The sequence below is a fragment of the Nilaparvata lugens genome, chromosome 7 (genome assembly GCF_014356525.2).
Source record: "Nilaparvata lugens isolate BPH chromosome 7, ASM1435652v1, whole genome shotgun sequence".
NCBI lineage: Eukaryota > Metazoa > Arthropoda > Insecta > Hemiptera > Delphacidae > Nilaparvata > Nilaparvata lugens.
Genome location: NC_052510.1, coordinates 29,054,834 through 29,070,929, shown reverse-complemented (window position 1 = coordinate 29,070,929; position 16,096 = coordinate 29,054,834). Strand labels below are relative to the sequence as shown.

The window sequence follows — 16,096 nt, the reverse complement described above, 5'->3', positions numbered from 1 at the left end:
TTGCAATCATTCCAAACTGATAATCTTCTTAAAAAGATACATTTTCGAGGTCAACTCCACTGAATATAAATATTGGCTTGAAAAACAACTTCTCCGTGGTTCGGAAGCCATCTAAAATTGTAGGTCCACTCATTATAATCCACATTATTATCCATATACGAGAATAGAGCTGATGTGTTAATTATATGTCCTCATCATATCCTTGGCAAAAATTGTTTTATCTTTTTGGTGGAAAATAATTTCACAACCAGCTAATCATAACTGTACATTTTTTAGAATACGAAGAGCATGTTGTATAGTGTGAGTTTTGATTTGCAAAAAGTTCTCAAAATAAATAAATAAGTTGTGGATAGATAATTTCGTGAAAAAAGAACACAAAGTCAATGATAAAAATAATTATCATTGATAGGTGGTCATCACTTCACCGAATCAAATTGAGTTATAGTTGCATGGTAATAACTCAGTACATTGACATGTCCATTATACTCTCTTTTCTCTATGGTAGTGTGTATTTTTTATGTTAACACAATATATCATGGTCTTCCATGACCACCAATCAATCTGTATACTATTTCCAATGAAACAACGCTTTCCATTAAATCCAACATTGCCTCCACCGAAATCATTAGAACATTCCATATTAAATCCAAACTGATAACAAAAAAAATTGAAATCATTATTGTGCGATCTGTTGACAATTTCATAACTCCGTCAAATTCAGTTACAGGACTACAGTTTTATGTTCTAACTAACGATTGGATATGCTGAGGGAGCCGAAGAGCCCACTTTCAACATTGTTACATTTGAAAGCCAAGAGATACTTTATATTGTTGGTAGGGGATAAAATTAATTATATTTCAATCATTGAGAGGTTTTTATGTATGATAACAAATCAATCCGAATTAAGCTGCTAAGCTATGGACCGAATAAACAAAAGTACCCAGACCTGAGAGGTTCAAGAAATTATAGCTGCTTCTGTAGAATGCTTTTAGTGAATGATGGTTCAAATCAAATAAATTTATTTCTCAGAAAGTTACATAAAAGATTAAGAGTTGCAATTTCAATAAAATATCTAAGGAAACCTCCTACAAGTCGGCTCCCCAGCCTAAATGGTACCACCTGGCAATCCTGCCATGGTCTCTCTTATTCCTCGGGAGCATTCCTATACAGAATATAAATTAGGTGAGTAGAATTTGTCAGCTGAGGGATTTTAAAATTGTAATTCCTTAGAAGATGCGTAGGATATATATGATTATCTTATCCATATAAGAGCTCCGTCTTACATAGATTAACAGGAATTTATTGAAGAGCTGTCTCACATTTAAAACTGGGAAATCGGTAAATGTGAATGTAAATGCCTTCAGCATTAGAACTAAGTTGTGTGTGAATAAAAATAACTGGAAAAGACAACATATATTTTTCAATATATTATAGTGATATAGATAGATATAGTGATAGAATGTACAACCCACCATTATATGCTTTCATGGCAGAGACATTTTAATTATATATACGAGCGACGAAGGCCAAGAGGCAATAAACCTTTGTTTACAAGTTGTGAGACGAATATGCAGCGCAATAAGCCCAGAAGGGGGCGTTGGCCAGCTACATGAATAATTTACAAACGTATACATTCATAAAATAACTGGGCTACTTTATTAAAATTAATAAAAACATGAAGTACCATTTGTAATGTTTTAAAGTTTTAAATAAAATGTACTTCAAGTTTTTATATTGTTTTATTAACTCTTTTCTGTTTGGGGCTGCTTGTAATATAAATAGAAAAGCAAATCTCAGTACCCTTTTTTGAATTATTCTATCACATGTTTCAACATTGATGAAATGCTAATTTCGAGTGATATGAAATATTATCACTTGAAAATGACATGAATGTTGAAACATGTTGTGATAAAATAATTCAAAAAAGGGTACTGAGATTTGTTTTTCTATTTATGTTTTCATCAAGTATACATTCATATACAACTGAAAGTACACGCATTTATAAACAATAGATTATAGATAATATTATGTAGCTCATACACGTATAATTATAAGTTTTAAGCAGAGAGTATGATCAGAAAAGTAACGTCCATATTATATATATTCTATACTCTTTGGTTTTAAGGATAAGTTCTAAGGAGTTTTAAGAGCAGATACACTGTCTTAAACAATAGATATCCATGGAGAGCTACATGTAAATACATTTATATACAATAAAATATGTATATGCTTATAATAATGGGTCAAGGTGCAAGGCGGGTGGGTCACAAAGAGATAAAGAAGGCGGTGGCGACTGACACAAAAAAGCCAGAAGCGCTGTTTCGACACAAGTCGGCTCCCTCCAAGAATAGTGTATATAGCTATATACCACCCTTGGGCTCCCTCCGCCTCATTCCACATTTAATTGCCGGCTCAACCTTCCACAAATAATACATCATCATTAATCGATGCAGTTTTGTGTATTGATGATCGGAAGGAAGGACTCCATGTCCTGGACCGAGTCAATAAAATGATTGGGATGATTATAATAGTAAAGTGGTCAACATACATTCTTTTTGTATGGATGATTTATGTCGGACTTAAGTTCTAGTGCGTATATGGGAATGATACGAAGGTTAATGGAGAGAGTTGATGATGATAATGATTATGATTATGATGATGATGATGATGAGAATATCACCGTAGTTTAAAAAAGGTTCTGAGAGACCTGGGAGTCTCGTCCATACAATTCTATACAATACATATAGAATAATCAATCAAGTAAATGATTAAACCTCATAAAATAGTGGAGACATTGCCCAAGGGATGTAAAGACTCAAGAAGGATGCTTGATTCGAGAGAATCAAAGGAAAGTGGTTTCTAGACAAGTGAGAATCTAAACACGAGAAGCTTAAATTTCCATGGATTAGCTTTCAATATACTCTAAACATCAACTGAATATCGACATTATTGAGATCAAATATTTGTGATTGGAGGGAAGTTTATGATACCCTAATAACTTTCATTAGCCATTCATTTTGAAGACTTTGAGATTTTTTTATAACTCATTGAATACATTTTAATGTCGAAAATCTTGTAAGAGACATTCATTTTCAACGTATAAAATAAACCAAGTGATAGCGTTACTAGTAACACTATCTGTTGTATGTAATGTAATGAAGTAACGTCTATGAGTCATTGATTATTACTCAATGAGTCATGATATAGTTATCTATAATGTAATAGAGGAAAGAATTGGCTTATACATGTAACGGGATATGAAAATGTAAAATTAATTCAAAATTTTGCCCATTTTAAATTCTTCAAGATTTCAGTAGGACAAGTTATCAACTTGCCAAGTTTTTTAATTAGAGCCTTGCGGAACACGGGCTACCAGCTAGGTTTTTAATAAATTAAACTTGTACTCTCTACTTGCGGAGTCATTTTTTCTGGTGACTACTAAAAAATAAGTTGAATGTTACAGATTAATTCATAGAAAAACATAGTCAATAGTCCTAGAAGAAACATACATTTTATAATATCTTCTTATAGGCCTAATAATAATTATTATTCATTTATAGAGGATTGGTGAAAACTATGCAAACAGCTTAATATTTCTTTTATAAGATGGATTTGACAGTAGCTTTCATTGAGGATCCCATTTCATTGAAAAAACTACTTTTCTACATTTTTGTAAGATTGGATAAGTAGGGCAAGAATGTTGCTATCACAAGCACTTGTGGGAGACTTCTGACTCAATCGTTATCTGAACATATTAGGTAGTATATTAAATAGTAAAGCTTGCCTGGCCATATCTTTTATTTTGGAAAGACTTCTTCAAAGATAAGATCAGAATCTCCAGTCTCATAGCTTGAATGAACACAACGAAGAAACTAAAGTTGAGTAATAGTAAATAGTCAAGTTCTTAATCACTATGAACTTGAGAAATCAATAAAAAAATATGAGGGCTAATCAGTAGTATACATTCTACATCAAACTGATAGCAGACTTTATTCATTTAGACATTATAATAGACGTTTTCGGATTAAGAAGATATTAGTTCTATTAAGATTGACATTGGTTGCACGGTAGCAGTTCTTTGTATGAGAGTCCACAATTATTGAATTTTGGTTCGTAGCAAAACGCCACGCTCAATTGGTTCGTGAGAAACGCCACCGTAGGAAGTGCCACATAGCCGGTCGCTCAATGCACATCTCAACAACTGCGATAGTGTTTCAGGTGAGCTTTTTACTGTTAATCAGAATATTCTATTCTTTCATAACTAAATGAAGAGGATAATGGCGATGCTGATGATACAGATATAAGATTTGGGACTTCCAATAGCAGATACATGCAGGTATTAATGCTATGTCAACTGAGATACTGAATCCAGCCAAAAGAGTCATCTCTTGATGTATTTTAGAATATAAATTACCAACGTCGATTTCTCACTATATTGAGCTGGAATGTCAGTTATACCTCATAGTGTATTGGTACTGCTATAGGAATATAGTATTTAAGATATTATATATATCTTAGTTATTCACTCATTTAGGATATCAAGCTCTACAAATAGACTACAAGGTAGAGCAGCAAAAGAAAAGTAAGCCCAAAATGTCTACCGTACTGATTAGCAATTCAGTCGATAAACTGTACAAAGTATAGTTATTTCTGTAAACACATTCTCAGGTTTTCATGCTCAATAAAGTCAACTGATGAAAAAAATTCAATAAATTCCTACTCAACTGACATAATACGGCAAATGAGGAAATGTTGAATGACTATTATATTGAGTAGACATTGAGAGCGGCTTAAAAAATCTTCCTCCAAGAGTGACACCTCCCTCGACATTTTCCACTCTCAATTCTAGCTACACTATTTTTTAATTCTATGCAAAATAACTTTACAATATGAATAAAGTTGACATGCTGATGAATAGAATATAATATTAAAGGGATACTGGGCAAGAAATCTGAAAGATTGAAGCCTGAATACACCAGACTCGACTGGAATCGAAGGTGACATTGCAGCGCCATCTGTGGAAAGCCACAAGTAACTCTCACGTGCACTTTCTAAGCGCAGTACACGGTTATATTGTATTACAACTCATAATGTAGGCTAACCTACATAGAAAGAAATATTATAAAATACAGGACCAAATGTTAGATTTTGAACTGCTGGATAAAGAAAAATTACGATGGAACTAATAAAGGGCATAGCCTACTCAAAATAATTATATTTCATTGTTATTTCAAATATTCTACATTACATCACAGTATTTACGTTATTTATATTAATGAAATCAGCAATGTTATTCATTGACTGAGCAAGTTACATTACTGTACATTCGTGGGCCAAGCTACAAGAAACGTTTTTCAGGCGTTTTCAGATGGGTCGGAAGGGCAGGAAGCTCTCCGGTTGGCTGATTAACAGCTGATTCCCGAACGCCAACCCAAAATTAGACAATTGGAGAGCTTTTTGCCCTGCCGACTCGTCTGAAAACGGCTAAAAAAACGCTCCGTGTGACTTGGCCCTTATACAAATCTGCCATTTAGATTCTTCCGAAGAAGTTCTTTCAAAGAATATACATAAAAGTTGTGGCCTATATCTTCCTTCTAGAACTTTTAAATTGTTCAATACCCTACTGTATTCTTTTCAACATTTCCTTATTATTCTCTCAACTCAGATGGAGGTTTATGTTGTTCTCTTCATACTTCTTATCATACTCTTCTCCCTCTCTCTCTCTCTCTCTTCGATTCAAACACACTCTCCACTTCAATCTTACTCTCTCTTATTTTGGATAGATTGAAATTATTGAGGTAGATACCGTACTTGAAATAGCTATTTATGGACAAAACAGCAAAAGTAACATTAATGTTAGCTTCAACTAATCAGTATAAAATACATACATTTGAAACATTAGTACTATCACATGCATTTATACATTAGTATAAAATATTAACATTAACAAAGAAGTGACTAAAAACAATTCTAAACAGTCAAACAAATCGGAATGGAGAAAATAAAAGAGAAGTAGTGACTAGTTCAGCCACTGAATAATTTTCAAAAAGTTTTATACAGGATTTATAGTTAGAGGTGAATAAAGTTGAGGTGAACAAACGAAACCTCGCCTTCAACGCTACTCTGACTCTCAATTTTTAATGTGAAATGAGGAATGAATTTCCCTCCTTAAGGGCAGTTGAAGGCTTGAAGCATTCCTCATTTCCAATCATTTCATGATTATGTGTTTTTGTCTCTGTTCAATAAGCTAATAAATGAGTATTTTAAAAATATTCACGTGAATACAATGTCTAGACTACTGCGATTTTATTAAAAAGTGTTTCGTCATGGAAAAATCAAGTTCAAATTCTACTGTATCAAATCTGCACCGTTCTTCTATTGTTTGAATTTAATATAAAACGTCAAATATTCTGCCATAGAATAAAACAATGTTTGCTCTGCTTCTGACAAGACTAACCACATTACATCAACAGTGAGATTCACCTACAAGTGACAGCAGTCCTTATAAATAACATATATGCTTCCCATTTATCAAATGTTGACAGTTAAAAATTAAACTTATTACAGACTTATCAAGGAACAGTTGTTTGAAGTGAGTTCTCCATGGTGGGCCTCAATTCTGCACCATCAAAACAACCCCCTCCCCCCCATCCCACCGAACACCAGGACTCACTTTCACCGGCTTCTAGAGAGGAGAGGCAGCATTGGTTGAATGGGAAGTGTTCATATGATTAGTTTGGAAATGTGACAGTTGCAAGTGAATCCACCAACACACCCCATTGCGCAATGCCCACATCTGCTTTGAGCGGCAACTGCTCACTGCTCACTGCTCACTGCTCACTGCTCACTGCTCACAGCTCACCGCTCACTGCTCTCTGCTGCTACGCTCAAATACTGCAGTTACGCCTTTGTGGTCGCTTTTCCTCAAATATACACACACACACACAATACTCAAGCACACACACATACACACACACACATATTGGTGGAAATAACTTAAAATTTTGGATTCACGTTGGAATTGAAGTTATTTTGAATATTTAACAATAATTAATTAATAAAAGTTCAATTTTTTATGTTGTGTCAGCTTTCCTATAAACCTTTCCCAATGAAAAATTTATAATCCACTTCCATTTTTGAGAATGATTAATTCTTTGGTAATCATTTTATGAATTTCATAAAACTTAAAACACAATAACCGTGTTTGGATAACCGAATTTTGGAGATTATCCTCGATAAAAAAATTATAAAAAAGAGAGCATAGATATGGTAGTAAGGCATTAGGCAGACATGGTAAAGGAATCCTATATAGATCTGTATTTTCTTATCACAGATTTTCCCAAGGAATTATACTTTAGAATTGAAATCAGAGAGCAAACGAAGTACCCTCAGTTTATTCTATCAATTGTACCACAATATTTTCCCGAACTTGAGTTAATTACCTCAATTTAATTGACTTTCCACAAACTAATATATTGGTACGTTCCATCATCATAGAACAATCAATGGAACCCATAGAAGAGTTTATTACGTCGGAAGAAATAATATAGAAAATCAGATAGTATGGCAATTACAGTAAGAGTAGTTGTTGTCCTTCTGATGTTCGATAGAATGGTCAATATCCTCTTGTAATAAATTTTAAATCCTCTTGAAATGTCAATGTGTATTTTTCAAAGAAATTAATATTATCATTGATATTTCACATCCCTCAATACAAATAATAGTATTCAAAATATTGTAAGATTCTGATTTTGTTTAACAGTAACATATTACGTTTCACTGAAATTAAATCTTATGAGTAAGCCGTTGGTTATTGATTTCAGGAAATATTCAATAATTGTATAGAATACCTCATAGAACAAACATATATCACTGAATAGACACTGCTCAATCTTCTTACTATAGTACAGTATATGTCAATAATATTTACTTGACTTCAAAACGAGATTCCTGAACCAAATTCTAGTTATTTGTAAATTGTTTCTATTCAATTAGCGACAAATCAGATAAATCAACTTCGTGCCGCCCCTGACTATACACTACATCTTCAATTCTTTCAAACATTCAGACAAGATCTTCAATTTGTTTTAGAGAGTTATTCAAACCATCAACTTTGAATATCATTTTAGTTCTCTAATATTTTTTATACTCTGTCTCAAGTAAACAAATTTATTCAATATTACCATAGAGAAAATATATAGCATATTTAAGATGATATTCCATATCAAATTTCAAGCCGATTTTTTATCAACTCAAGTCGATTGATGTCGACTACAGTCTATTATTACTGTTTTTGGTTGGGAGTAAAAATTGGAACATATCTTTTCTCTATAATATTACAATCTAGAAAAGTTTCTATATCCAGCTGCATAGAAAATGCCTAAAATCGGTCTCTCTGTCTTTCCCAAGTACAACATCCAATTTCTTTATATTCAGAAATATTCTATAAAAGTATGCATCAAATCTCAATACATCCCAATTCCGTCCGATAGTAATTTGCATACAGTACAAGGGCATTGACTGGCTGTCAGTGGGATACTAGGCCCTATTATTATAGATCGGACCACGCCCGATTCCAGGTCCAGCTGCATTGGGTAGGCGGCCTTGCCTAATCATACCAACTAGAATAACAAGCTCAAACTTCGGCAACAAAAAATGCGTTCGCGCTCAACACTGGTTGGCCTGGTTTCTTACTCAATACACACTCACTCACAGCACAGCGCAGCGCATGTGCATTATCAATAACCACAACTTTTAATTGTGCAACTCGAAGGGAATTGATTGATGAGATATGTAAATAACTATTGGAAGGTTTCCAGCATAGAGAAAAGATAGCAAAGTTGCCAAAATGTTTATATAAATCATCAATTAATTTCAAGAGAGAACTTTTATGCGTTTCTAGTGAATAAGGTATATTATAGTGTGAACGAATTTTTAAATAATAGTACTTGAATTCTGTGTTGCTGATGACTGAAATATTTTTTCTTCACCATCGTTATTTGCTCAACTTTTGTCATTCAATTTGATGATTTGACTCGCGCTGTATGTGTATTGGCTCAATAAAATGAATTTGAATATGAGCAATAGAAAATATCCCATGGCATAGGTTGTTCCAAAATTCACTCTTAACTCGTACCGATAGTCCACGTAGTTCTTTTTCGTAAAGATATGTGACGCTGATAATCTCTCATACTATGCCGTTCTTACACTCTAGCTCGGTCGAAACAGTGATAATTGACAGTAATCGATTTAAATCGGCTTGAGTTACCAAGAAATTTTAATTTTGGAACATAAACGACTTCTACCATGGGATATCTACTTATGCTATCTTTTCTCTATGGTTTCATACAGAGAGACCTCAACGAGAGAAAATTGTATAGTTATCAAATATTTTTCCAATGTGGGAAGCCTTGCCTAGTATTTTGAAATTATAGTCATTCAAGACATATTGGGAAACTTTTAAAATTGTAAAGTGATAGCTACAGAATATTGAAATGCTTGAATGTATTATTAAGAATTGGGAAATTACAGAATTTTTCATGTTTTGAAAATTACATTGATTTGTGTTGTAAACAGGGTGATATTTTAGTCCTGTTCTACCTTTTTTAGTTTTACTCATAATTTAGTTACTTGGGCTTTTGAAGAATATGCTCAAAATGTCCACCCATTGAAGGTATACACGCTTTGATATGAGACATTCTGTACATAAGACGACTGGAATCCACACAGAATGTTACAAAGCTCAAGAATAATCAACTCGAACTGCTGTGTGTATAGGCTACCGATTGAGTAGGGCTACAAACTTAATAGGACTACAACAAAAAAAAATTCTTTCATGGAAATATATTACATCACACTTACAATAGGGTAGCAAGACTAAAAATCACTCAGTATAATTGTATTTTCTATTATTTCTTGTTTAATGATTTGTGAAAGATATTTGATTCCACTCCAATAATACTACAATATTTGCGATTCGAATCTCTATCATTAAAATACTCATTGTAATAGTATTGCAGATAACGTGTGTATCACAGTAAATATTGAAATATTACTCGTTTCGAATTGCACAATTGAATCATCTGTTTGATTCTTAATGAGACTCTTACAAATCTCATCATCAGGAGTGGAATGGATTCCACTTTGTACTGCCAAATAAGAAATACTGTATTTACACAGTGAACAACATGAATACGCCAGGTACTCCCTTTAGAAGGGTGACCGCTTGACTCAACTCCTCTGAATATGATTCATGAGTTGTAAAATCGCTTCCCGATGGTTCGGAACCCACCAAAAACTGTGGGTCCATTCATCTCTCATCATTATCCGCCTCATTACCCACGCACAAGCCTAGAGCTCATGAAGGCATCATCCTAAGCATAAAAATTAAATTTCAATTAATATGAAATTGTAATTTACATGTCTCAATTTTTTATTATCTTCAAAAGTCAGAAACTGTTCCTTATGTTTTCAACTCAAATCCAAAATATACATCAAATTCAATTCATCTACCCTAAAAGAACAAAAAGAATTTAAGAGCAAACAAACGTCCATTACTATGCTGACATTCACTTTAAACCGACAGCATTCATTATGAATATCATCAATGTTTGCCATTCAATAACTGCTGACAGTTTACAATGAATCTCACTACAGAAACAAAAAAAAAATCCGTATGAATTGAGTGTAAAGTTTGATATAAGAAGTTGATTAACCGGGCGGGCGGGCGAGCTTTCATTGAGTTGAGCGTTCAGCCCCACCCAGCCAACAGCCAACAGCCCAGCCATTCAAGGACCTCAGCAGTTTGACCTCATTCCAACACAAAGCCCAAAGCTACGTTATGCCTTCTACAGGTGTAGGCTAACTGAACATACACTTCTATGTAGTCGTGTATATAATAACACTATAACTAAACACAATTACATGTATAGTATAGTTGTATGGTGGCGGGGATAGACTACACAGACTGTGTTCATAATATCGAGTCTGCTATAAAAGATTTTCATTGCTACTCGGCTAGCTTGCAGAGTGGCCGCCTCCCGCCTCCCGCCTCCCGCCTGTCTGTTCAGCTCTGCTCTGCATTACAGTACAGACGCAGGCGGCCGAGCTGGTTTCGTGGTGAGGAAACCGGTGCGCTTTCGTAATATTCATATTACTAAATCATCCTACTGATAACGGGTGATTCAAGGTAGATAGAACCATAGCAGATAATGAATAATGGCATAAATACAAGTTGAAGTAAGGTGGAAAGGGATACTAGGATTAAAGATTTAAATTATGAATCAATAATTAGAAGATATTTTCGCGAATTAAGAAATAAGCATCACTAATATTAAGGGTGATTTTAGATAGATTGGAAGAATTAATATAGCTTTAATAACATGAGCTTTGGTTTAGCTAGAGTTTTAGTGTAGGTTAGGTTGATTAATAGGTTGAGTAAATTGATCATCCCTTGAAATTCATGAAACTCAAAGCAACAAAGCTGAAACAAATAAGCTTAATCCAACCAACTCTTTACAAGTGAGGTAATTGAGGGCATAGTCCAAACACCAATTCAGACTAATGAAGAGGTTGTATTCACTTAATAAAACTGTTGCTCAATGTAAAATACGGTACGTTTCTGAAAAAATTATTTGAAGCCGTATTAATTGCCAGAATCATGTCTCAACTTTGGCTATTAACAGCTTCAACATTTGACAAATAAACTCAGCAGAAACCTATTTCACAAAATGAAACTTCCCAACCGATCAAATATCTTAATTTTCAGACTTGATTCAGTTCGAACTTGTTTAAAAATTCAAGTGAATACAATCATCAATTTACTCGGAAATTGCCAAATTGCCAGTCTATTGACATTTCGTGATAGTTCTTGAAGATTAAGATTGAAATTAATTATTGCTTTACGTGATGGAAATTGATTGTGATGCCGACAATAATAAAACTAGATATGTACGAAAATGGTAAAAATGAATTGAATTTCAACTCACTATACTGACGAAAAAAGCATTCGTTTCAACAACTTACCTGAAACAAACAGAAAAACAATGATTCATGAATATTATTCAAAGATGCAACATACAATACAAATAAAAAAATCTCCATAGCCATAGTCAAATATTTTTTTAAGTCAACAAATGTTGATTATTATCATTACAAAACGGAATTATGTTTATTATTGCGTCCTTATTATTATTGGAAAATAGAATGAATACAGAGAATAAATTTATAAAAATAGTATACAGAAGGAATCACACTAGCTTTAAAATTATAGTTGTGAAAGATTTAGGTAATATAGAGATAAGTTCTAGAGTATTTAATACATCTTTGAAGGAAGAAAATTTCATGAATATTTAATATTCATGAACAAAATGTCAAAATTATGTTGAATTCAACATTTCAGACATTATGTATGCTCAACAATTAAAACTCAAATTCAAATTCTATTCAATCCAATTCACAATATTTACAAATTATGAGAAAAAATCATACAGCTTAACAATATTAGAGTAATAAGTTATATTATAAAGTACATAAAAGTCTAATTTATTAAACGATAACTTCAGACAAGAATTCGAACATGCTAAATCAGGACTAATTTGTGAATTTGGATAGAAAAATACTGCTTGCTGAGAGTACAAAACTCTACGTCTGCGAGCAGGAATGAATATCTGATAATTTATGAATTCATAGAGAAGTAGAAAAATAGAAAAAGAAGAAAGAAAGAAAAATTAGCAACCAATCAATCACACATTCACACTAACCATGCTCACTTTCCAAATCCGGCTCATTTTTCCAATGCATAACCACCATTATCAGAGTATTTTAACTATGAAACCACATTGAATAAGGTCTCTAGATAGTCCGTCATAAGACCTCTAAGCCATCCAAGAACTTTTGTTTTAAAAACAAGTCGATTTTGTGTTCTCTTAATTTCAAGAGGAATATTGTTGAAAAACTTAGAACCGAGAAATACAAACGATTTCTGGAAACAAGTGGTATACGATTTAGGAAGTCTTAGTAAATCAGATGTCACTCTCCTAGTTTGATAACTAGGAACATCCCTGAACAATGCATGACCACAGTATCGGAAAGCATCTGAGACTCTGAAAGATAGGAGAAGATTGTTCATATCCACCCTCCTTCTTGATGGCACGAACTATGGATTTTTGTATAGTTATCAAGGGCTTCAAGTGACTCATGTACGTAGACCCCCAACAATTTATACCGTTGCTGATTTTTGAATCCACAAGTGCAAAATATAGCTGACTCAGGACACTCGTAGGGAGAAATTTATTCAAAGAGTAAAACTTCCTCAGTATTAACAGCAGATGGCTTTTTATATGAGTAATATGATGGGACCAAGTGAGCTTTTCGTCAACAATCACACCAAAATATTTCAATGAGTCAGTTTGACCAACCACCTCACAGTCACAGTCATCACGCGCACAGCTACCATGAAACTTCAGTGCAGAAGGCAATGTCCAAAACTCCAAAGTTAACTGAAGAAATAAAAAATCGCTTCTCCAAGAATTACCTTACTGATAAAAAATAACTCTCATTAATTGATCAAACAGTCAAAATTGCAAAATTACAAAATTTTATAATAATAATTGAAAAATCAAACATATGAAACTAATAAAAAGACATAATAATCGATAAACCAAAATCGAGAAAACAATAAAAGTGGATATCCTATTTTAACAGCAATGTTCTAATGGAATATGTTACTGGGAATTAATTGTAGTAACACTATTATTAAGTGTCTGAAACAGATTGGATAGGAGTTCTGATTTGTTTTTATTCTTTTTCATAATCTTACGTTTTCAAATCATGATGTCCATCGTACATCAGTAATGCTAATGTTCAGTTGATATACTAAAGCAACTGAATGTGGCTGAATGAATAAGCCTGGAATGGTCATTCAAGACATCTATGAAATATTTTATCATGATGTCACAATTTTCCAAGATTGATATCTCGATTTTACTCTCTATATTATATTAGATGATATAAAATGAATTTATATCAAATTCACAATTCAGTGTCTCATTCAAAAATTCAATTAGCTGTTAAGAAATAGCAGATATTTGTATCAAATCCGCAGCATAACCAAATTAATACAAATATAATATTACTAGTGTTCAGAAAAGAAATTGGCTGATTCTCAATCCATCAAAGATTCAAGCCTGGCTTTGACGGATTTGTTCTAATAGTACATGAAAGAGCCAGTAGAGATCAGCACTGACTAGACACCTTGCTCATTCTTGTACTTTCTAGACGCCTGAACGATATGCAACCAGCTCAACAGCTATTTCTATCCTACTGTATACAGCAGAGTTTGAAGGGGCTTGGAAATTAAAAACATCTCAATACAATAGGTATCAGGGGGAAAATAGATAGTAAAACGATAGTAAACAATAGTTTTCATTCTCTTGAAATGAAGTAATTTGAAAATAAGTTGACCACTTCTGAGAGAAGTATCTATTCAAATATTAATTGTGTATACTAAACAGAATGATTGTATATTTCAGTTCAACGATATTACCTACTGATATTAGGATCAATCTAAAACGTTCGAAGAAGATAAATTATTTGATTAATTTATAGGGAAAATGCATTTTTCATATAGCGCATATATTATACATAGTGTCCCACCAAGGTTGTAACAGCCGTTGACCATAGATTCTACTCGACATTTCTGACAAAAAAAGTTCAGTTAACTTTTTTCCTATTGACCTTAGTTTTCGAGACGGTTTGAAATTTCACTTTGAATTTGAAGAATTTTTTCAAGTTTAAGCCCTAATAAAAAACTACAAAATATCTTAAAACAAATAAAATTACATTAATCTTGATTGAAATGTTTTTCTCTATCCAACAATACCCTTGAAATTGAAATTCGACCAGTAGTTTTCGAGTATTTAATGACCGGAAGTAGGCATATTCTGAAAATATCGAAAAATCGATATATCTCGAAAACTAAGGTCAATAGGAAAAAAGTTTACTGATCTTTTTTTGTCAGAAATGTCGAGTAGAATCTATGGTCAACGGCTGTTACAACCTACAACCTAGGTGGGACACCCTGTATAAGAGGAATTTGAACAACTTCATCGTTTAATTATGAACTAGAAATCTGTATAATTAAAAAAACATTTAGGTCTTACTTTTCTACTTATTTCACCAATGATCTACTCTGGTTAGCTCTATTTAAAGATTATTTGAAGACATGGCTTTTGGAAATTTGGAAACCATATGACTCGTGTCACACTAGGACACAAGTCTGGGACACAAATGGGACACCTGTTGTGTCCGAGTTCGCTTCAATGGCTGCGGACACCACTAGTGCCAGATCTGGTGTCCCTAGTATAATAAGCGCACTACGAACTGACTCACTTGGACACTTGGTGTCCCAGCCTGTTATACAAATATAATGTCATAAGAGTCTGAAATTACCTAAAGATAGGCATTATGTAGGTACATGAAAATGTGATGATTCTGCTTTGATTCAGTTTTAAAAGTTGTACAGGAAGAGGTAGACAAAATTGGAAGTCATTGATTGAACAATGAAAGACCATTAAAAAACGAATCTGTACGTATGAATCTATCGAGGTCTATTCATAGATGAATATTCTATTCAAATGCATTTGCTTTATCTTTCCTTGCAGGCCAGAAAACTGTAGACTTGTCAGGAAGTCTTGAGGCGAAACACAATATTTACTCAGAGTAATCGAATTAACTTGGAGTGTGGAGAAAGCGACCTGTCAATCATAGAGTTGGACAATTGTCTAGTTGGGACGGGCAACTCTTATATTATTTTTTGTCGGCTCATTGAGGAAAGAAATCTCGAGCAGACATATTCGCTCTTCATAACCGAACGAAAAATAAATAGAAACAAAGTGCATTAATAAAACGTATGAATGGAGGTTTATTTGTGGGTACCCTATATTTTTCATCGCAGAAAAATATTCGAATCCGTTTATTTATTTATTCATATACAAAAATACATCTTTATCTTTAGTTATATATCTCTGTTATCCGAAACCGATGTTCAATATATTAAGTAGGTGTAGGTACCCTACATGGAAATTTGATAAATAAT

The 16,096-nt window shown here is 33.3% G+C and overlaps 1 protein-coding gene across 6 annotated transcripts in view; it reads right to left on the bottom strand.

The window, feature by feature from the left end:
* The window catches only part of LOC111050942 (neurobeachin-like protein 2), a 347,898-nt gene that overhangs the window by 170,939 nt on the left and 160,863 nt on the right, over positions 1–16,096 (bottom strand). The window contains exon 38 of one of the 6 annotated variants that reach the window (XM_039432464.1): positions 9,411–10,373. The exons of 4 other annotated variants lie outside the window; for them this stretch is intronic. In XM_039432464.1, coding sequence (XP_039288398.1) covers positions 10,358–10,373 — 16 coding nt within the window. In that variant the 3' untranslated portion in view covers positions 9,411–10,357. Of the gene's footprint in view, positions 1–9,410; positions 10,374–11,843; positions 12,025–16,096 lie in introns of those variants that run through there. One more of the 6 variants, XM_039432465.1, reaches the window with a different exon arrangement.